A 22,784-nucleotide genomic window follows, 5' to 3' on the forward strand; every position below is an offset into this window, starting at 1 on the left:
TTGGCTCCTAGCTGGCTGAGTAGGGTCTCAAGGGTTAAGTTATCAGGCAGAGGGTGAGAGTGATGAGGATGGCATGTGGACTGGAGGGAGCATCTTGGGCAGAAGAGGTAGGAAGTGTGGGGCAGCAGGTGCAGAGAATCTGGAGAACATGCCAGCCGAGGATACACTGGGCTGGGTGCCTCAGATGCCTAAGTAACATGCTGGAATATTCTCAAATCTGGTCTCTGCATCAGTTGCAGACAGTAAAGGAGTGGGGAGGCCCTCCACTCACTTGTAGCGAGCTGGAGTTCCCACTTTTTAGTTCCCTTTCAGTCAGTTTGCTTATCAAGAAACAGAGCTCTACCTAAAGAGGCCAAGAAGACTGTCCCAACCCTTACCGAACATTCCTTCTAAGCTGTGCATTCGTAGAGGACAGTGCCACCCTCTTCCCGAACCAGAAGTTCTTGGTCTAGAACCCTTGAGGGTCCATGAGTAGGCTGTAGGGATCTACTCATCCAGCTAACTAAGGGTAGCCCACTGAGCCAGCCCTGGGAGAGCTGGTGAGCCAGGCAGTTGCACATTTTTGCCCTGGTGGAACTCATTGTCTGGGGGAGGGGACAGTCACAATAATAAGTAAACAAAGAGAAAAGCAAAGTCATTCCACATTGTGGTAAATGGTTAAGGCTTTGGGGGAATAGAGTGACCTACTGGAGTCTGGAGGCAAGGAAGCCCTGTGCCAGGAGGTAAGCAATGAGAATGAGGAGGAAGCCACCAAAGGAAGCAGTCTGAGAGAAAAGCACTTCAATCTAGGGGAAGATATTTTTCCTTCAGCCTTCTAGGTTCTTTGTCTGGGCTACCAACTAAACTGACATAAGGCATATTAACAAGAGAAAACAATCAGATGAATACAGGATCAGAAACAGTGTCAGGTGGGTAAACCTTATGTAGCATCCTGAGCTACAGAAAGAAATAGCGACTTAGGAATTCTGGGGTGGAGACACACATTGTGGGAGGGGAGGGGAGGAACTGAGTGTGAATAAAGTTCGTCTTGGTATGCAGAAAAACATCTTTCAGGTAATGAAAGTTATCTCCTCTAGATTCCTAATGTCAGGGTGTGTGTGTGTGTGTGTGTGTGTTACTGGGGACTGAACCCAGGGATTTTTTCACCACTGAGCTATATTATTATTTTATTATTTTTTATTTTGATACAGGGTCTTGCTGAATTGCTGAGGTTCTTGCTCAGTTACTGAGTCCTCAAATTTGAGATCCTCCTGCTTCAGTCTCCTAGTTGTTGGAATTCCAGGTGTATGCCACTGCACCCAGCTAGGTTTCCTTTATAAATGAAATTTCTCTTACAACAGAACAGCTTTTCAGAGTTACATGTCCTCAATTTTTCAGAATAACCTGCTCAAACTATGCTGAAGAAATAAATTTTGGGGTGATACTTTCTTGTCTCCTCCAGTCGTATTTTGGGATGGTGTGTCCTGAGCCTCTTGGTATACATAAGGGGATGGGAAGGGCTCTGATGCTTGCCTCAGATTCTCAAAGGTGTCCCTGACCCCCGAACAGGGTCCTGTTATGTTTCCTTTGTTCTAGTTTGGGACAATGGCAGAGAGCATGAATCACAGCTCTGGGAAATGAGATTTGGGGTTTGTTCAATATTCTTATTAAGAGGAAATTCAGGGAAATATTTTCTGGCTTAACAGGATTAGTTGTGCTTCACCAGAACAATTTTTTTCTCCAATTTTGTGAGTGATGTTGACTGATCATTTCATCTTTATATTGGCTTCAAGAAAGCATATTTCATTCATTTATGCATTTACCCAGTGAATAATTTTATTAAGCTTCTCTTGAGTGCCAGTGCTGTGTTCAGAGCCAAAAGCGGGGTCATCACAGAAAGTGCCAGTACGGTGGATATATATACAAGCTGGCAGTTGACCGCCTTCCTGTCTAATTAGATTCTTCCCTTTTCTTAAACCATCATTTCCATTCTGTCCTTTTTTGCCTGCCCCATAATTTTAAGTGAGTTTTATCTTACTGTATTGTATATTTTTATGAACCAGCACAAAATTTTCTGGGCAAGGTAGAAGTATAAAGAAAAAGAAATAGAATATAGATGCCTACTGTGATATTGGGAAATATAAATTTAGTCTTTGTCCCTCACTTCCTAACATACAAATCCTAAAGTCCTTAGACTCACCAAAGTGATACATGGCTTTTTGTGTGCTAATGCATGGTTGGTGGCAGCCCCTAGGTAGCTTCAGGGTGGAGCTGCTCTTGGGAAAGACGTAGGCAGGATTAGAGGGTTGGAACTTTCAGCCCTACTTCCAACCCCCAAGAAAGGAGAGGGATTGAAGTCATGAAGTTGACCATCACTGAGATGATGTAATCAATCATGCCTATGTAATGAAGCCTCTATAATCTCCAGAAGGACAAGGTTCAGAGAGCTTCCAGGTAGCAGAATATAAGGAGGTTCCTGGTGGTGGTGCAACTGGAGAGGATGTGGAAGGTTCACACCCCTGCCCCCATACCTGGCTCTGCCCTTCTCTTTCTCTGTGTGCTTCGTAATATCTTTTATACTAAACCAACAAATGTACCTGTTCCTGAGTTCTGTGAACCACTCTAGGAAATTAATTGAACCCAAGAAGGGGGTCATGGAACACAGACTTAGATCCAGTAGGTCAGAAGCACAGGTAAAAACATCTTGGGGCTAGCAATTGGGATCAGAAGCACAAGGTAGGGGGGCAGTCCTATGGGACTGAGCCCTCGTGGGATCTGATGTGGTTTCCTTGTAGCCAGTGTCAGAATTAACCTAAAATAGAGGACATTCAGTTGGTATTGTTGCTAAAGGACTTTTTGCTTGGTGTCTGTGGGAAAACTCCCATGCATCTGAGGTCACAGAAGAATTTTGAGTAGTGAGAATGTAGGAGAAACTGAGTTTTTCCCTCTCTATCCACTCACTACTTTGTCCCTTCTCAGAGAGAGGAACTGGGAATTGAGTGATGTTAAACCTGGACTGGCCCTCAGAACCTTTCACTGTCCTCCCTGTACTCCAATCCTTGAAAGATTTTCAGTAACAAAATCTTAAGCCTGTGTGAACACAAACAAGACAACTGTAAGAAGCCCAATACATTCACCACCCAGATGACACCTTTATCAAGATTTCCACCATACTTTCTACATTTATTTTGCCCCCTTCTTTTTTCGTTTGTTTCCTTTGCCAAAATATTTTGAAGTCTTGCTACTTAGAGTGAAGTCTGAGGATTAGCAGCAGCATTGGCATCATTGACGAACTTTTTAGAATAGAATCTCAGCCCTGCTCCCCGACTTGCTCAGTCAGAATCTGCAATTTAATGAGATTCTCAAATGATTCATTCACACATTAATGGTTCAGGAACATTACTTTAGAGCAAATCACAACTGTAATGTAGTAATGTCATTTCACCCCTCAGTGCTTGAGTATGCATTTCTGAAGAAGAGGGTGTTTATTACATAGCCACAGTGTTCTCATCAACTAACAAAATCAATGATAATTCTTTGGTATCATCTAATACACTATCCATATATAAATCTCCCTGTCTTAAAATCTCTTTTAACAGTTGATTTGTTCATATTAAGATTCAAACAAGGAAAAACAGAAGGGGAATCAGAGGTTCTGGGTCAGATGCTACCTGCCTCCAGTCTTACTCCCATGGGGGAATAACGTGTGTGTGTGTGTGGGTGGATCACTTTTCTCATTTGTGAAAGAGGGGATAATGATACCACAGGATCTGATGAAATAATGGGTGGTAAAGGCCCAGTCTCCTTCATCAAATATTCCTCCTCTGCCCATAGGCCAGTTTCTTCTGGAGGCTGTCAATGTGGATGTGACCCAGCCCTGGGTCACAGCTGAAGGAGGCTCACCTTTTGTGCTCAGCTCCCTTCTGCACCAAGATCCTAGCACCAACCAGACCTGGTGAGTGGGAGGGTGAGGATTGGGAGGTTCTGGGGAGCCTGAGAGGTACTCCAAGAAGGTCTCAATACCTCACCCCTGTAGTCTGGGCAGAAACCTTTCACTTTCAGAAGGATACTCAACAGAAACAGAGAAGGTGCAGGAGGAGCCCTGGCCCCGAAACTGGTCTGTAGAGTCCACAGAGCCCTCATTCCTCTCCTCTTTCAGATCTCTTCCTGTTCCACTGGGGGAGGGGAACCTAAAAACTATTTTAGAATAAAATTCATGAAGGCTCTTTTGTTCATTATAAAAGCAACATGTGTTCAACATAGACAATTTAACATGTTAAAAAGTAACATGTTGATGCAGCCACATCGATGTTTATAGCAGTTCAATTCACAATAGCTAAACTGTTGAACAAAACTATATGCCCTTAACAGATGAATGGATAAAGAAACGGTGGTAATTACACAATGGAATTTACTCAGCCTTAAAGAAGAATAAAATTATGGCATTTGCAGGTAAATGGATAAGTTGGAGTATATCATGCTAAGCGAGATACAGTCAGTCCCAAAAAACCAAAGGCCAAATGTTTTCTCTGATATGTGGATGCTGATCCATAATGGGGGTGGGCAAGGGAAGAATGAGGAACTTTTGAGATTGGACAAAGGAGAGTGAGGGGAGAGGGGGAGGGGACATGGGAGTGGGAAAGATGATGGAATGAGATGGACATCATTACCCTATTACATGTATGATTATGTAAATGGTGTAACTCTACATAGTGTACAACCAGAGAAGTGAAAAGTTGTGCTCCTTTTGTGTACAATGAATTGAATTAGTCACGTATAACTAATTAGAACAAATAAAATATATATATATATATAATTTTTTACAAAGTTGCATGTGCTCAACATAGAAAATTTGGAAGGTGACTAAAAAAAGTTAAAAAGAAAGAAACTGAAAACATGAGGCCCAAGAGCTAGTTTTTAAGAGGCAGGCTGTGATGCACTGGGCCAAGTGGCACATGCCTACTGTAATCCCAGCAACTAGAGAGGCTGGGGCAGGAAGATTAAAAGCTTGAGGCCAGCCTCTGCAACTTAGCAAGACCCTGTCTCAACATAAAATAATAAAAGGACTGGGGATGTAGCTCGGTGGTAGAGTACCCCTGGGTTCAATCCCCAGTACCAGAAAAAAAAAAAAAAAAAAAAAAAAAGAAAAGAAAAGAAAGAAAGAAGAAAAAGAAAAAGAGAAGCAAAAAATGTAAAATCTGACAGCACTATGCCAGTAAGGATGTGGTGAAACAGGGTTATATGGGGGTGTATCTTTGTCACCACCTTGGAGAGCAATGTTGCCATATCAGGTAAAGTTGGGGATGCATGTAGCCTTTGACTCAGCAGCACTTGTACCCCAGATACCCAACCTTAGAGACACTCACATTAAAAAAAGATATATTTATATATATATTTATGTAAATATATATTTTTTCATATATATTTTATATATATGTAAATATATATTATCTTTTTTTAAACTTGGTTCTTGGAAATAAACCCAGGGCCTTATACAAATCCAAGTTACATGCTCTGCCACTGAGCTACAAGCCTAGCCTATAATTTGTCAGGGTGGTGGGATTAAACCCCAGGGATATGCAAATGCTCTACTGCTGAGCCAGACCCCCAGTTCTTACACATAAAATTGTTGATTGTACATTGCTAGTAATAGTGAAAGACTAGACATGTTCATCATTGGGAAAATGGAGAAATAATATATGAATTATGTGAGGCAGTACTAAAAGCAGGTCAAATGAGTAAAATTAGTACTATAGTGATTAACCTGGATCAATCTCAAAACATACTGTGAAATGACACAGGGCAGGTTGTGGAATTAGATATGCAATAGTCATTTACTCAACAAATATCTATGAAACACCTATTATGTGCCAAGCCCTAGGGACATAGCAGTGAGCCCAGCAAACAAAACCCCTATGGCTTGGGGAGTTTACATGTTGGCAGGGTCAAATATGTCTTCTATTACATGGTGATAATGGTGGTGTGCTAGGGTAGGATTATATCTATATTTAGGAGAAGTTTGGAGTGAAGGATTCTAATATTTCAGACCCATTTCAATTTCCTGTTGTCATCAAAATGGCATTTACGACTGTGTTGTTTTAAAGCAGAATCTGGTTGTGATTCATATTATTGTTGTATCTTTCCAATCTATTTTAAAACAGTCCTTTCTTGCCCCCCTGCTTTTTTTTTTTTTTCCATGATGATCATTGGACCTTTTCTGTGTTTGCCCTACCACCAAGCCAGGCTCAGGCCCAGCCCCAGGCTGCTTCTCTCTGTTCACCCTCACCATTTAGTTTCTAGTTATTGGTCAAGGGTTGGCTTTATACCTAGCACACACAAGTGAGCCTGGGATTCAGACAGACTTTGACCAGAGCCACTTGAGGCACTCCGGATTCAGGGCAGCTCTGCTTGGTGGAGGTTGGATGGGCAGCGGAAGCTCCTACAGCAGCCTTGTATGCTCTGGGACATGGGCTATGAGCCTGCCAATCAAGCAGACTTGATCCCTTTCTGGTCCCTGATTTCTTTGTCTGTATAGTGAACAGCCTGGTGTAATCTTGTTTATATTTTCAGTAGTAGGTTTCTGTTGTTTATAACCAAAAACTTTAACTGCAATAGCAATATTAAAGTTGAAAATAGCCCATGCCTATTTTGATAAGAATGGCTTCTAAATCATAAAATGACTACAAGAAATTAAACTTTGTCTATGCTGGTTCAACCTCCATTCCTACAATAAAATTATGATGTTAAGGGCTGGGCTTGAGCCTGGAACTGGGCCTGAGGCTTGCTTGGTGGATTTAATCAGGTTTAAGTGATAAAGGAAGGTCCAATTCATTCATTCATTCATTCATTCGTTCGTTCGTTCGTTCGTTCATTCGTTCATTCATTCATTCAGCAAGGATCTATGCTCAGAGCCAGCATAGATCCTAGGGGGATAACAGTCTAGATATGGTCACTGTCCTCATGGGGCTCCCAGGCTCATGAAGGAAACAGACAAGTCAGACAATGGCAGGGATAATGACAGCTCTGGTGGGGGCACCTAGGTTGCCCAGGAACACAGAGATAGCTGTGTTCTTTAATACCTACACCAGGACTCGGGGGATGAGTAGAAGTTAGTGTGAGAAGGGATGTAAAAGGGAAGGCTAGGCAGAGAGAACAGCTTGGTCAGAAGCTTGGAAGCCAGCCTGAGCAAGATGAAGGAGATGAGAGAACTTTGTGTGGCTGAGGCTGAGAGTGAGGAGAATATGATGGGAGAGGTGGGTGGTGCCTTGTCATCCAGGCACAGAGGGTTTGAAGGAGCCAGAGGGTACTGAGCAGGGCTGGATGGTGAGAAGATTGTCAGGGAGATTTGGGCTGCAGGAAAATGAATTAAAAGTCTGTGTTTATGGTGTTTTGTTTAGGTAAAATTTAATTGATATATGCCATGCACAAAAAGCGTACACATTATAAGCATGCAGGCTCATCCTGGTAAGCTGCCTGTGCAAGCAAAGTCCAGATCTAAAGGACCGTGGCAGCCTGTAGAAACCCCTAGAAACCCCGTGGTCAGTTATAGACACATCCCCTGCCAACAGTAGCCTCCTCCTGACCTTGTCTCTGTAGATTAGTTCTGCCTGGTTTTGAACTTGATATAAATGAGGCATACAATATGTGCTCTGTCCAGTTCCTCTCACTCAGCATAAATAAGGTCAGTACAAAGTCTCATTCATGGTATTGCTATAACTCTCATGCTCTTTGCTAGATTTTTCCATTGTGTGAACAGTACTAACAGTGGGCATGTGGGTAGTTTCCTTGCATACTTTCTTTTGATGGATGGATGTACTTCTCTTCATTGGGCTCATCAGTAGAATTTCTGGACCAAGGATTTGCATTGGTTCAGCATTAAGTTTTCCAAACTATTTGCAGTGCATCAGTGCTGTCCGAGTTATCTGTGACCATCTCCTGCTCATTCTCCACCTACTACTACTCCAGTGGATCCTGCCCAGAATGCCCCCTGCCCCAGAACCCCAAAGGCCTATGTAGATGAGGGGTGTCTGTTTGAAGCTCCTGGTACAGAGGACTCAAGCTTGCTCAGGGGTGGTGGAGAACCCAGTGGGGCTCATGAAACCTCCCAGAACACCTACTGAAGCAGATGGGCTTACAGGTTTGTACATGCTGGGGAGGAGGATGTGGTGGAGGCACGTCTGGGTTCCTGCGGCAGATGATGAAGACCATGGGCAGGAAATGCACTGGTTGGCCAATTGGGCCATTTAAAAAACAGGCTGCCCCACCTGCCCCACCCTGCCCTGTGCACATCTTTTTACTCCCTCACACAGTTTCCCCCTAAAATATAATAGACCAGTGCTGTCAGCAACCTGGGCTTCATGGAATATGGAGTGGGACTTAGAGCAGGTCTTCCCCCTGGGAGATTTGGGAATTGACTCTAAGAGAGGTTAGATCTGGAAGAAGGCAGGAGATAGACAAGGAGTGCCAGAGCTATACCTAGCCCAGGGTGGAATAGGGTCCCTGTGGCTGTCAGTGGATGGCTGATCCTCTGTCACTGCTGGTCAGTCAGTGTTTAGTTGATTTATCAGTCACTGGGATTCACTGGCCTTGGGGAAAAAATGGGGTGGGGAGCAGAGGCAGCTCAGATGGGGTCCCAAGTCATGAAATTGAATGACTATGATAGAATTGCAATCTTTGGGATCTGCAGTGTGCGGCTTCCATAGCTGTACATGGTGATCTCTTGGGAACTCAGTCTAAATGGGAACAGAGGCCAGGAATGAGAATGGGAGGCCAATAGTCAGGGCTACCTAATGGCTTCTGTTGCACCTTCAGAGGAGAATTTTCTGAGTAACTGGTGTCAGGGGTGATTCTTCTGCAGGAGAAGGATGTGAAAGGCAGAGGAAAAAACTTGGCTAAGGCCTGAAGAGGAGAGACCTCAGCTGGTCCAGGGCTGCACGTAGCCTATGTTCTGAACCCACCTGTTGTGGGGAGCGGAACAAGGTGCTGAGCCAGGGCTGAGGCTTAGGCTGGGGAGAAGTCTGGGGAGAGCAGCAGGGCTGCTGAGGAGGTGACCTAATTTGGGGGCTCAGCTGCACCTGGCCTTCCTCCTCTCTGCTGTTGCCTGGGCTGTCATTCACGTCATTCAACAAAGATCTACTGAGCCCCTGCTCTGTGCCAGGCCCTGGGAATTACAAGGTGAATGAGTTAGATGCAATCCTTAGGGAACTCACTGGTTATTGGAGGGTGGGGGGCGCAGAATAAGCAGGTAAACAAGTAAACCAGATAGGATCAGGTGGCAACAGGTTCTGAAGAGGAAATAAAATGGGGTAATGCAGCAGTTAACTGGGCTGTGAGGTGGGGCTGGCTAGAGAAAACATTTATGAGGAGGAGACAGTTAAGCAAGGCACAGGAATGAGAATGAACCAAACTAGCAAAGAGTGGAAGGTGAAGGTTCCAGGCAGAGGGAACAGCAAGGCAATGGGCCTGAGGCAGGAAAGGACCAGGGGCTGTCTAGGGGACAGGGGAGGTGAGAGGCAGGGAGGGTAGACTGCAAAGCCCTGTGGGTTGTGTCTGGGGGTTTTGACTACCTTTTTTTTTTAAGTGCTTGGGAGACTGTTAAAGCAGGGTGTGTGATGTGGTGTTGATTATAACAGCAAATTAAAACAAACAAACCAGGAGGCTATGGCTATAAACCAGGCAAGATGGTGGTGGGCAAGGTGGTGGCAGGGAAGGCAAGAACCTGTCTAGACATAATGGGGGGAAGAACCAACAAGACTAACTGAGGGACTGGACGTTGGGGATAGAGTGAAAAGGATGTTCCCCAGTTGGTGCCCTTTATCACTGTGGGGAAGATGGGAAAGAATGCTCGTAAGAGGACAAGAACACCAGTAGTGCTTTGGACATCCTGAATTTGAGACACCATTAGACAATGGGTGGTTGGTTATTGTATTAGGTTCTTTGTTTTTGTTTTTTTGTACCAGGGATTGAACTCAGAAATGCTTAGCCACTGAACCACATTCCCAGCCCTTTTTATTTTTTAATTTTGAGACAGGGTCTCACTAAGTTGCTTAGAGTCTGGTTAATTTGCTGAGGCTGGCTTTGAACTCAAGATCCTCCTGCCTTAGCCTCTTGAGTTGTTGGGATTACAGGCATGTGCCACCATGCCTGACTTGTATTAGGTTCTTACTAATACAAGCTGCTGTGACAAGTTACCACAACTTTAGTGGCTTAAAATACTACAAACTTATTATCTTATAGTTCTGGAGGTTATAAATCTGACACAGGTCCTACTGAGCTAAAATCAAGGTGTCAGCAGGGCCACATTCCCTCTGGAACCTCTAGGAGGTGTTTTCTTGCCTTGTACAGCTTGTAGACACTACTGACATTCCTCACTTTATGGTCCTTTTCACCAGCCTCACTTACATCCTATAACATCACATCTTCAGATCTTTCTTTTACTCTGAGTCTCCTGCCTCCTTCTTAAAACAGCCTTTTGTGATTATACTGTGTCCACCTAGACAATCCAGTATCATCTCCCCATCTCAAGATCCCTAATTTAATCATGTCCACAAAATCCCCATCACCATGAAAGGGAACCTATCTGCAAGTTCTGGTGACTAGGATGTAGACAAATTCTGAAGAATAGATGTGGACATCTGGAAAGCCATAATTCTGCTCATAGAGCCACAGCTGACTGGTCTAATGTCTGTTGGAGGGAAGGTGAGGCCAATGTGAATTTTAATATTGATTGGAGAGGGTGCTGGTTAGGAAGACAAGGAACAAGCCTTGAGAGTGTACTGACATTTAGAGGTCAGACAGCAAATGAGCCAGCAAAGGATTCCTGTAAGGAGAAATGAGAAAACAGAGAAATAAGGAAGAAAGAGCATCAGAGAGAAGAGGGCCACTTACATCCAGGGCTGCTGAGAGGTTAAGGAAGATGAGAGTGTTGTCCACTGGACACTGATAACCTTGACAAGAACTGTAGTAAAGACAGATGTGAACTTGAGGTGGGTTCATCAGAGGAAGGACACATAAAAAGGTGTAGACTTATTATTCTGTAAACCATGCAAATAAGTGAATATATTTTATAATAAAAAAATATTTAGTGATAGGAGGTGAGGAAGTATAGATAGCACCTCACTTTTGTTCCTCATCCTGTGCTCTCAGTCTGTCCCCAGCCCCACTGCAGCCACATCATGACCTTTTAAAAGACTAGTCATGTGCTTCCCCTTTATAAAGTCCTCTATGGTTTCCCACTACTCCCAACAGGAAGACCTTGAACTTGAATCACTGTTGCCAAGCCACACCTCCTCAGATCCCCTTCCCACCAGCCCTGACTTACAGCCCTCAGCCTGAAGCATTCACCTTCTGTTTCAGGGCAACCCAGTCCTCCCCTGGGCCACATGGAAAGTGAGAATTTTTAGGCTGACACTGGACTCTGCCATCTCCCTGGTCTGCTTGGGGTGGGGAGAAAAATGTAACCAGGAATCATATCTCCTGAGGATACTGTAAGCAGGTCCCCACACCTCCAGTACTGACTGACCCACAGGGGCACTGGCATGTTCTGCTCAGGAAACACCATCTCTGAATACTACCCTTGGTTGGTAGTCAGGAAACCAGCAGTGCTCCCCAAAGAACCAACTGTGTTGCTGGTGGTTTCCTGACTGCCCCATCCCCATTTTCAACCCCAAGAGAGAACAATTTTTACCTATACCAGAACACCCCCATCTCTGTCAGGGTGGGTGGCAGGAAGAGAGGGCTGCATCTAACCATTCCTGCCCAGAGCTGAACAGAAGTGGAGGCTGAAAATATGCCTTCCCCATAATACAGAGGCTGTGTCTAGGTAAGACTTTGCTGCCTCTCCTGGGGCCTTCTCCATAGCCACCAGACAGGGAGCCTGTGGATCTGAAAAGAAAGACTAGCCTGGTCAGAGAAGGGAGTCCTTAGATGGCTCAGTCTTGCTGTCTGCCTACTCCCTACTTCCAGGCTCCTGATCAGCAGCCCTAGAACCCATAGGACATCAGCACCCCCTGGCATCAGTGTTTCCTCAGCCAGGATGAAATTGTTTGCCAACCAGTATGTAAGTAAACCCCAACTGCTCCCACAGAAACTCCTTTCTAGGAATCCTAGTCATTCCAACCCAAAACTTTGCAACCCAGCCTCAATCACATGCCCACCTTCCCCCATGCAGTCCTCTATTTACTGAGTGTTTACTCTGTGCTGGTACTCTGCTAAGTGTTGCATTCATTTTAAGTCCTCAAAATCACACCATTCACAGGAGAGGAAAGTTACAGTTCAGGGAAGTTAAATCCTTTGGTTGCCAGTATAGCTAACGTCACACCTCTGGCATTGGTGGTACCACAGATGCAACCCCACTCTAGATGATTCCAACCCCACAATCAAACCTATTCCTTATAGCTCCAAGGAATTCAGCTCACCTGTTCTGGTCTCACTGTGGCCTTCCTAAAGTCCAGCATAGGGTCCAGCATAGGGTCTGGCATGGTAAGTGCTATTCAAATGAAGTGTGAAGGAAGGAAGGAATTGGAATTCTCATTAACCAGATCTACCCTTCCCACCCAACACAACTTACATCACCCAGGCACTGACAAACATTGGCTGTTGAAGTAGAATCCTTGTCTCTGGGAGAGGCGCTGAGGTCTGCAGACTCAATCTCTTGCCAAAACAAGTTCACGGTCCAGTAGGAAGGCTGGGGATTCTGTGTTTCAAAATAAGACAGTACCTGAGGCCATAGTAGGGAGGTAGAGGGAGGAGCTTTGACTCCTGCCCCTGGGGTTTGGCCGGCAGTAAGAATTTTCCAGGGTCTTTGAGGCTGGAGGGGTTCCCTGGTCCATGCAGATGGTCTGGCAGCATCTCCCTGCATTGTACCACACCCACTAGTAGGGCTTCTCTACCTGCATGTACCCCAGGCCAGGAGCCCCTTTAGAAAATTCCTAGGTTGCAGTCATTTCTGGATCCCCATCAATCCAAGGCTGGGCACAGAGCAGACATCTAGGGGCATTTGTGAAGGTAGTAAATGAGGCAAGGGACAGGCACTGCATCCAGAGCATATCCAGGCCTGTTCTTGGAGCCTTCCACCCCAATTCCAGCCTCTTGATACTGCTCAGGGCCTCTGATCAAGATGCCTCTGTGCCCTTTGACTTTGGGTCTAGGGTTGCCTCCCAGCATCCCTATCTCCTTACCTGGTTGAACTATTTCAGAGCATGTCTCCATCCCAAGGGAAGGCACCAAGGAGTAACAGTTGTCCGGAACCATCAGGGTGTTTTGGTGAGTATGCATGTATGGAAGGATGCAGGGCCCTGGGGAGGCTAGTACTGACGTCTGGGAGTGACCCTGGTGTTGATGCCACTCCTGACTGATGTTCTGTATTCCTGGTGCCCTGCCTGGGGCTGTCCATGCTCTGACCACCTATGCTGATGCCAGGACTGACCCAGGTATTCCATGTGCTCTGGCATACCCACCCAGGTGTTGACCTCAGCTTGAACCTCAGCACTGACTCTTCCCTTGGTGAGGGGTGAGCTTGCTGTTCCTGTGTCTCCTGTGTGGTTGAGTCACTGAGTTCTGGGATAGGAATGATAGTGTGGCTATGACTAGAGTGCAGGGGGATCACCCAGCCTTTCTGCTCCCTTTTGTCTCCTCTCTCCAGATATGCATGCAGGTGGAGGCTCGGCAACTTCACAGCCTCAGCTCAGAACTCACAGGCACCTGCACCCTGCTGGCTCCTGACTTGCGCCCCCAGGCTCAGGCCTCCTTCTCTAACCTTGGTAAGAATTGGATGCTCTTTGGTCCTGGGCAACTCTAAAGAGATCCCCTCAACTCTCCAGGTAGAGGCAACAGCCCATAGTAGGGGCAGAGGGACGCTGAGACCAAGAGTGAGACAAGGCAAGCTCTAGGCCCCATGTGAAAGGAATCATCAGGCAGAGATAACTAAGCATAAACTTGCCTCAGGGGAACATGGAGCCTTCTTATTCTGAGCTCTTCTGTGTGTTTCTTAAAGAAAATCTCCTGGATCCAGAAGAACACGTGGACACAGAGCACTGCTACAGGAACAAAGGAGGCAGCTGGAGGAAGGATGAAAACACACCTAGAAGGCGCCGAGCCCTGGAGAAGGCAGAGGAGGAGGAGGAAGAGGAGGAAGCTGGTGAGAAGAGGCAGATGTTGGGGCTCCCAGAACCGACCCCTAGGCTAGCCACCTCCAGGGCTAGTCTCAGTTTTCCTCCTCTCCATCTTACAGATGGGGAAACTGAGGCACAAAGAGTGAGAGAAATGGGCGTAACATAGCAAGTCAGAAGCAGAGCAGGTTCTAGCTTTCTTTGCCTCTGAGATTAGAGCTTCACTCTCAGGAGATTCCCCCAGTTTCTTCCCTGAGCTGAACCCTCAGGGCTTGAGTGGGTGTGTGGCCTATAGGGTAGGACATATAACCAGGGCAGGACATATGGCCCACACTCCTGCCCCAAATCTTGTGCACACTCCTTACCTGACCTGACCTGTTACATTGTCTTGGCCAGGCACTGAGATTGCCATCATCTGGATGGCTCAGGAAGCATTGATCCCCCAGATTTCCAGAGAGCCAAAGACTTTATCTCCAACATGATGAGGAACTTCTATGAGAAGTGTTTTGAGGTGGGTGTCCCTAAAATCTGGCCTCATGTAGTTTACCACTTATCTATTGCCATGTAGCAAACGATCTCAAAACAACTACCATTTAATTGCTCATAGTTCTGTGGGTTAGATATTTGTGCTGGGCTCAGCTAGGTGGTTCTTCTGTCAGTTTTGCCTGGTTACTTGACCAGGACTGGATTGTCTGGGCCACGTGTCTCCAGAAGCTCAGCCCAACCTTTTTCTGGCAGCAATATTCCAAGAAGGCAAGAATCAATGCATGCATTTGCTGATGTCCCACTGGTCAAAGCAAGTCACACAACCAATCCCAAGTCAGTGTGGATCTACACAGGAATGTGAATTCAGGGAGAAATCTGATTCACTGGGATTCCTGACTGTCATTTACTCCTCTACACCTGCTTGCTTGGCAATTCCCTCTGCCTTAACATCTCCTTCTGGGAATGGGAACACAGTGGATGAGATGATTCTTCTAGTGCTTCAGGAGGAGCCACCTCAGAGGCCGGGATGGCCTTGTGCTTGTTAACCTTTCCAAAATCCTCCCTCCCTTGGCCCTTCCCCTCCAGTGCAGCTTTGCCCTGGTGCAGTACGGGGACGTGATTCAGACTGAGTTTGACCTTCGCGACAGCCAGGACGTGATGGCCTCCCTGGCCAGAGTCCAGAATGTCACTCAAGTGGGAATGTTACCAAGACGGCATCAGCCATGCAGCACGTCCTGTGAGTAGGATGCCAACTAGCAGCCCCACCAGAGTCTCTCTGTGGCATCATACCTGGAGGAGGTGGGGGTTCTTATTCTTCCCTGGCTGAGGGGATGTGGGATGACATCCCAGGATCACCCTCCAAAACTTCTTCCAAGGACTTCCTCCTGCAAGACAGACACAGTAGAGCAGAGTGTTCAGTGCACAGGATGTCCAGGTTCAAATCCCAACTCCAGCTTATACTTGTATAATTGTGGGCAAGTTGCCTCCTACTTTTTGTGCTTCAACTTCCTTACTTTTTTTTTTTTTTTGATTCAGGGTCTTGTTAAGTTGCTGAGGCTAGCCTTAAACTTGTGATGTAATTCTTCTGCCTCAGCCTCCTGAGTTATTGGGATTATAGGAGTATGCTACTGATTCCAGCCTAATTTCCGTACTCTTTTTTTTTTTTTTTTTTTGGCACTGAGAATTGAACCCTGCGATTGTTTTACCACTGAGTCCCCCCCCCCCATTTTTTATTTTGAGACAGGGTCCTAAGTTTCTTAGGGCCTTGGCTAAGTTCCTGAGGCTGGCCTTGACATTTCGATATTCCTGGCTCAGCCTCCTGAGTTGCTGGGATTACAGGCATGCACCATGGTACCTGACCAATTTCCATACTTTCAACATGAGGATGATAATAGTCCTGGCCTCATAGGATTTTGTGAGGATTAAATGGATTAAGACATGTACAATGCTCACAACAGTGCCTGGCATGTGATAAGTGCTATGTAAGTATTATCTACTATGTAATATCAACATGATTCATGCACACACATAAAAGGGACAGACTCAAGTGCTATCCAGTCCCTTTCTGACAGGAGCAGGTGAGAAACAAGGATACCTGGTTGTAGATGTCTTGTTGCAGATGTCTTGCTGTGTGGCATAAGGGCATCACTCCCTTCTTTGGCCTTGATTCTCTTGAGAGGGCTTGTTAAACCTCTCTAATTTTTAAACCAATCAGTGAATAAAATCTCCCCCAGAATGCATTCATCCTTTTAACAATGTTCTCTTCATTGACTGTCCTACCTAGAGACAACATCTTCATCCCAAGCCATGGCTCCAGAAAAAAGGCATCCAAGGTCATGGTGGTGCTCACTGATGGCGACATATTTCAGGACCCCCTCAACCTCACAACTGTCCTCAACTCCCCCAAGATGCAGGGTGTTGAGCGTTTTGCCATTGGGGTAAGAGCCAGGAGCTAGGAGATATTCCTTGTCCCTGCACAACCTGGGTGGGGAGGAGCCCAGATAGGGACTTCTGAAAACAGTGTACCTAAAACCTTTCTATTCACCAACAATCATTTTTTCCTGGTCCCCATGCTTTGTGACCCTTGTTGGGTCTTCCTATAGAGGGCATATTTCCCAGTGATGGTCACAGTTCCCTGGCTGTGATGGTGAGAGGCCACAGGAAAGTTCCTGGAGGAAGTGGCGGGGTGCCATATCCTGGACGACCAACAGAAGAAGCTGGCCTAGGGTGTGGGGGAGTGCTCTGCAGGCGAAGAAAACAGCATGTACTGAGATGAGGAGCCTGGTGTCTTAAGAAAAACAAATTCAACTTGGTAAAACTGGACTTTTTGTCCAGAGTGTATATGTGGGAGAACAGGGAGCAGAAAAGGGAGGAGATAGATGATGGAACACTCCCTGAGCCAGGGCTTCTGTGCAGGTGGGAAACGCATTCCAGAAAGTTAAGACTGACAGGGAATTGAAGCTGATTGCCTCAGACCCCAAAGAGACCCACGCTTTCAAGGTGACCAACTACGCAGCACTGAATGGGCTTCTGAGCAAACTGCAGCAGAACATCATTCACATGGAAGGTGAAGACCCCAGGAACCCCCAACCTATGGCAGCCCCCTCAGCACTCAGCAGGAATGCTGGACTCCAGCCCAGCTCTGTCCCACTTTCTTGGGAGTACTCTGAGCTCTCCCATCAATTCCATGGGCCTCTCTAAAAAGGCAATAGTATTCCCAGCCCTCCTTACCTCCCAGAATCTCCATGAACTGGTACTGGAGAAACAAAGATGACTTCCCAAGAACTCACAGAATGGGGAAACTGAGGTCTAGAAAGAGGGAGTGAGCTGCCCAAACCCACTCAGTTAAAGCAGGACCCAGGTCTCTATTCTCAGCCCCATGCTGTTCCCATTATACTCAACATCGTCACCTGGGGGTGAGGCCAAGCTGGACCATCCCCTGGCATGGTCTCTCCCTTCCCCTGTCACAGCAGTGTCTCACTGGGTTTCTTGGTTTCCAGGCACAGTTGGAGATGCCCTTCACTACCAACTGGCACAGACTGGCTTCAGCGCCCAGATCCTGGATGAGGTCTGTGGCCCAGGGAAGTAGGCTTGCCTTAGAGGATGGGCCCCACCAACCCAGGGAATTCAGGCTTCCGGCTCACAGTGCAGGGCCTGTGGTGGTGCCTCTGAAGAAGCCATTTTAGGATAAAGATGGACACGTTTGCTTGCTTTCCCTCACTGGACTAGAGAGATAGACCAAAGGATGGCCATATTACAGGGATTCATTTTATTTTGTGTGGTCAGGGATTGAGTTGTTCTCCTTAGACATAAAAATAAACCAAGATTTGGCCAGGGAGGACTAGCCAACCAAGTTGCTTATGTCTCTCAGATAAAAGATGTGGAGATGGTGGGGGACACCATCCTTGCCCATGGTGGAGGCACAGTTAGCACCTTCACTAAGCACAGTGGGCCCCAGGTGCTAGCCCCTGGCTGGACAACTGAGAAAGATAGGAGCACTATATTGCTCAGTTATAATTTTATTTAACTTAATTGACTTGCTTTTTGGTACTGGGGATTGAACCCAGGTGTGCTTTACCACTGAGCTATGTCCCCCAGTCCTTTTTATTTTGAGAGGGAGTCTTGCTAAATTGCTGAGGCTGGCCTCAAACTTGTCTCCATCTCCCAAAGTTGCTGGGAGGGCATGAGCCACCCTTCCATCAATCACAACGTTTAAAAAATGCTCAACATCTGGGTCCCTGGGGGGCTTTTGGAGACACGACAGCCCTGACAGGGTCATGGGTTCAAGGCAAAACCCAGTGTTTGCCATCTCACTTTCCTGCCTGCATCTCTGGCTAGAACACCGTACACTACCCATCCCCCTTCTCCAAGCACGGTTCACTGCACTGGCCTTTGTATCCCTATGGTTCACTTAGCCCCATCCTTGTGACTGCAGGGACAGGTGCTGCTTGGAGCCGTGGGGGCCTTTAACTGGTCTGGGGGCGTGTTGCTCTACCACATGCAGAGCCGAAGGGGCCGCTTCCTGAACCAGACAGCAGCAGATACCAAAGTTACGCAATATGGCTACCTGGGTGAGAGCAGGCCTGGAAGCTACCTGGGCGAGGGAGGGGCCAAAACTGGGACACTGAGGCTGTGCCTTAGTCTATACAGTATGGTTCCTGGTGGGGGCAGGCCCTGATCGATCACTTGGGTCACACGGGGTGGGCCCTGTATAGGGAACCTGAGGTTGAGAAGTATGGGTTGAGGCAGGGTAGACTTGGGTGACTGCCTAACGAAGGAAGGGACTGCTCTATGAATAATAGCTGGGGGTACCCCTCATGCCCCTCACCCCTTACGTATGTGTGTGTGTGTGTGTGTGTGTGTGTGTGTATCATGTATGTGACCAGTGCCAATGCATAAGTGGGAATGCATGCTGATTTTGAAGGCCTGATTGGGTAGGTGGGGTTCCATGGAATGCCTGGTGATGGGGTTGGTGGGGAAAGCCTGTTTACAGTCATACCACCCCTGCTCCAGGTTACTCAGTAGCGGTGCTACACAAGGCCTGTGGTGTCTCCTACATCGCCGGGGCTCCACGGTACAAACAGCATGGGGCTGTGTTTGAGCTCCAGAAGGAGAGCAGAGGGTCTACCTTCGTGCCGGTGCTGGAGGGAGAGCAGGTATCTACCAGGGATGCCCCTCTCCCCAAGGAAAAGTGATGGGCCCAACCTGGGCAAAGCTCAGGCTCCTGGGTAGAATACAGTGCTCTGCATGCCTGCAAGGTGTATCCTCCATTGTTAAGCACTGGGCTACTCACCCAGTCCCCTGTGTTACTAGTGTGCAAATTAATTTGGAACAACTGCAGTTGGGTGATCCAGGAAGAGCATAGGCAGAGGTCTAGCCTTGCTGAGGGGAGGAGGAAGGGTCTCCCCAACATCCCCACAGTGCTGAGTTCCTCCTGGGCTGTAGATGGGGTCCTACTTTGGCTCTGAGCTGTGCCCTGTGGACGTCAACATGGATGGGACCACGGACTTCTTGCTGGTGGCTGCTCCATTTTACCACATCCATAAAGAAGAAGGCAGAGTTTACATGTACCGTCTGCATGAGCAGGTGGGAGGGTCTTCATCTCCACAAGTTTGCCAAGGCTGTGGCTACTCAGCCTGACAAGAGGTAGCAGAGGCTGGGGAGCACTGGCAGCAGTGGGCAGTGATGGGGAGGTGTTCAGGGTGGATGACTGCCAGGTGGGGCAGCTGCTCCGCTCACCCCCCATCCCCCACTTTCTCACCCCGATGACATCTCTCATAATTTCATGGTTGACAGGGTTGTCCATGATCTCACTGGTTTCTCACAGTAACTATAGGAAGTGGCTGCCATTCCCATTTTGCAGATGAGGAAGCTGAGGCTCAGGGAGCCTCAGAGATGTTGAGATTTGCTCAAGTTTACCAAACAAGTATTTGGGAGTGCAACTGGAACCCAGGTCTCCCATCTGCCATTCCAGGACTCCTCTGTATGGGAATAGAGGGGGACAGGCTTAAGGTTCTGAACTTTAAAACAGGAGAACCCCAAATTTACCACTGGTACACTGTGTGATCTTAAAAAGGTCCCTCATATTGCCAAGCCATAGACTTCTACTGAGGTATCAGAATCAAGGCCCTGTGAGCATGTCCCCCTAGGTAGCACTGAGGTAGACATCCTTCATGCCTCTCTTGAGGGCTGAGTTCCTGGTTTGCTTTGCAGGATGGTTCCTTCTCCTTCGTATGCACGCTGAATGGGCTTGATGGATTCACCCATGCCCGCTTTGGTTTTGCCATGGCAACTGTGGGGGATATCAACCAGGATACGTTCACAGATGTGGCCATTGGAGCCCCGCTGGAGGGTTTTGAGGCAGATGATGGTGCCAGCTTTGGCAGTGTGTACATCTACAATGGACATTGGAATGGCTTCTCTGGCAGACAACCACAGGTGACATGTGGGACTCTCTCCTGCCTCTTCTATGGGACTCTGATGTCCCCCAGATAAGATGATGTGAGCCTTGAGTCAGGCTCAGTCCTAAGTCTTGGGTGGTTGGGAGCATACTAGTGAAGGAGAAAGCCCATCCAGGCCAGGTGGAGGAGGCTCCAGACGAGGGTCTTCCCCAGACCCTTCAGGTTGGGAGAGGTCGAGACCCTGTCTGTCTACTTCCCTGACCTGTATTTCCTCCTTCTTTGTCATTCCTGACCACTGGCCTGTTTCAGGTCCTCCCTTCTCTCTGCCCCTTGTCTTGCTCTTGTCCCTCACCTAGTTCCTCTATACTTTAACTTTTAGGCTCCAGGCTCCATTGCCAGTCAGACTACATCTTTGACGGGCACTTTCCCCATCTCTAGCTGCTTCCTGAGAACCTCACCCTGCATGACCCCCAGGCCTCTCTCTCACTTTCACACTGCCCAAGCAAGGGCTCTCCATCCCCATACCAGAAACCTGGGATAGTCCCAGGTACACTGACACCTGCAATGCCTATTAGTCCCTATCCCCTAATGAACTCTCTCCATCCCCTTCACCCTAGCCCGGGCCTTGTCATCCCTTCCCTGAGCTCAACCGTAGTAGCTCCTGCCTACTGTCCATCTTTCACCCCATGCCCTCAGTGGTATTTCTAAAATGTAATCCTGATTATGTCACTTCTTCAGAAAAGCTTTTTTGACACCCCCAGCCCCCAGCCCCACATCCAGACCTCCCTCCCCTATCCTCCTTCACTGACCCCTGGCAGTTTCCTAGAAACTGCTCTTTCTTGATCCCTCATTCTTTTCTCGTCATCTCCACTGTGAAGACTCCATTCCAAATTTCTCCAGGAAACCTTGTCCTCTCTTTCCTGTTTCTAGATTGAGGACCCCCTGTGGCAGAAAGATGCTGCTTAATTGACTAGATTTGAGAGGACTTCTCCCCTTTTCTCCTCCCCTTCTCCATTCTACCCTTGTGTTTCTCTCTTCACAGCGGATCAGTGCCTCAGCTGTGGCCCCAGGACTTAACTACTTCGGCATGTCTGTGGCTGGTGGCTTAGATTTCAATGGCGATGGCCTTGTTGACATCACCGTGGGCACCTTGGGCCGGGCAGTTGTGCTGCGGTAGGGGTCTGCCCTGCCTTCTAGGGTCCTAGTCCCTGTCTCACCCATTTACCATCTTCTCCATTAAGCTCCAGACCTGATTGCTGCTCATTGGTATCTCAAAGTGAACACATCCCCAAATGGAGCTCTTATTCTCACCTACCATTCCCCCAAATCTTTCCCTCCCTCAGGTTTCCAGTCTTAGGAAAGGGCACCATCATTCACAAAGAAGTCCAGGACAAAAACCTTGGAGTCATCTTTGTCCTTCCATTAACAAACTTTTGCTGGCTCTGTCTCCAAAACACCTCCTGGCGTAAGGCACTGTCAACCTTTCACTGCCTGGACCACTGTGTGGTGGTCTTCCCTGCTTACTCCCCTGTTCTCCATTCTCCATACAGCAGCTGGTCATCCCTTTACTCTGCTGCTTAAAACACTTTAATGGCTCCTGCCCAATTCCTTATCATGGCCTTCAGGGGTCTCTGTGACCCAGCCCTGCCCACCCCTCCAATTCCCATGTCCCATTATTACCCTCTGTCTCACTAATTATGTTTCAGTCATGCTGATCTTTGTGTTCCTCAAACAAACCAAACTCATTCCCGCCACAGGCCTTTCACAATAGCTGTGTTTCCTGCTTGCAATGTTCTTCTCCCAGATTGTACTTAGTGGATTCTTCCTTATTAACAGATCTCCATCTCAATGCCTCCTCATCTGTGAGGCCACTCCTGACCACCTAATCTAAATAGCCCTTGGTCTCCATCACCTTATCCTGTGTTATCATAGCATTACCAATATATACTATTTCCTTATTTCTTCCTATTTATTTGCTTGTGTTTTCCCACTAGAGCAGGAACTTGTCTCTTTCTCTTCTGTATCCTGACTCTGAGCACCCCCTGCATATTAGAGATGTTCATGTGAATGCACAAATTAGTCAAACATGCACTGACCCAGAAGTCCCACGTTCGCTTCTTACAGTCCTCTCTGCTGTCTTGTTTAGCTCACTACCTGTGGTTCGGCTAAACGTGTCCATGACCTTCACCCCCAGTGCACTGCCCATTGGCTTTAAGGGCAGCGTGAACGTACATTTGTGTTTTGAAATCAGCTCTCGGACCTCAGCCACTGAGTCAGGTAACGGGCAGCCAAGTGACCCCGAGTTGTGGTG

The 22,784-nt window shown here is 47.3% G+C and overlaps 1 protein-coding gene across 1 annotated transcript in view; it reads left to right on the forward strand.

Annotated features, from left to right (window-relative positions):
• The first annotated feature begins 9,507 nt into the window (after positions 1-9,507).
• ITGAE (integrin subunit alpha E) overlaps positions 9,508-22,784 on the forward strand; it is a 37,556-nt gene continuing 24,279 nt past the window's right edge. Inside the window, 18 exon segments of the mRNA XM_079130790.1 lie at positions 9,508-10,677; positions 11,944-12,037; positions 13,128-13,242; positions 13,622-13,739; positions 13,973-14,116; positions 14,484-14,498; positions 14,501-14,598; positions 15,159-15,264; positions 15,267-15,309; positions 16,357-16,510; positions 16,989-17,139; positions 17,573-17,640; positions 18,508-18,643; positions 19,086-19,228; positions 19,518-19,658; positions 20,286-20,510; positions 21,516-21,646; positions 22,620-22,750. Of these exon segments, the coding sequence (XP_078986916.1) occupies positions 12,036-12,037; positions 13,128-13,242; positions 13,622-13,739; positions 13,973-14,116; positions 14,484-14,498; positions 14,501-14,598; positions 15,159-15,264; positions 15,267-15,309; positions 16,357-16,510; positions 16,989-17,139; positions 17,573-17,640; positions 18,508-18,643; positions 19,086-19,228; positions 19,518-19,658; positions 20,286-20,510; positions 21,516-21,646; positions 22,620-22,750 (1,921 nt within the window). The 5' untranslated portion in view covers positions 9,508-10,677; positions 11,944-12,035.

The sequence above is a fragment of the Sciurus vulgaris genome, assembly GCF_902686455.1.
Source record: "Sciurus vulgaris genome assembly, chromosome: 3".
Taxonomy (NCBI): Eukaryota; Metazoa; Chordata; class Mammalia; order Rodentia; family Sciuridae; genus Sciurus; species Sciurus vulgaris.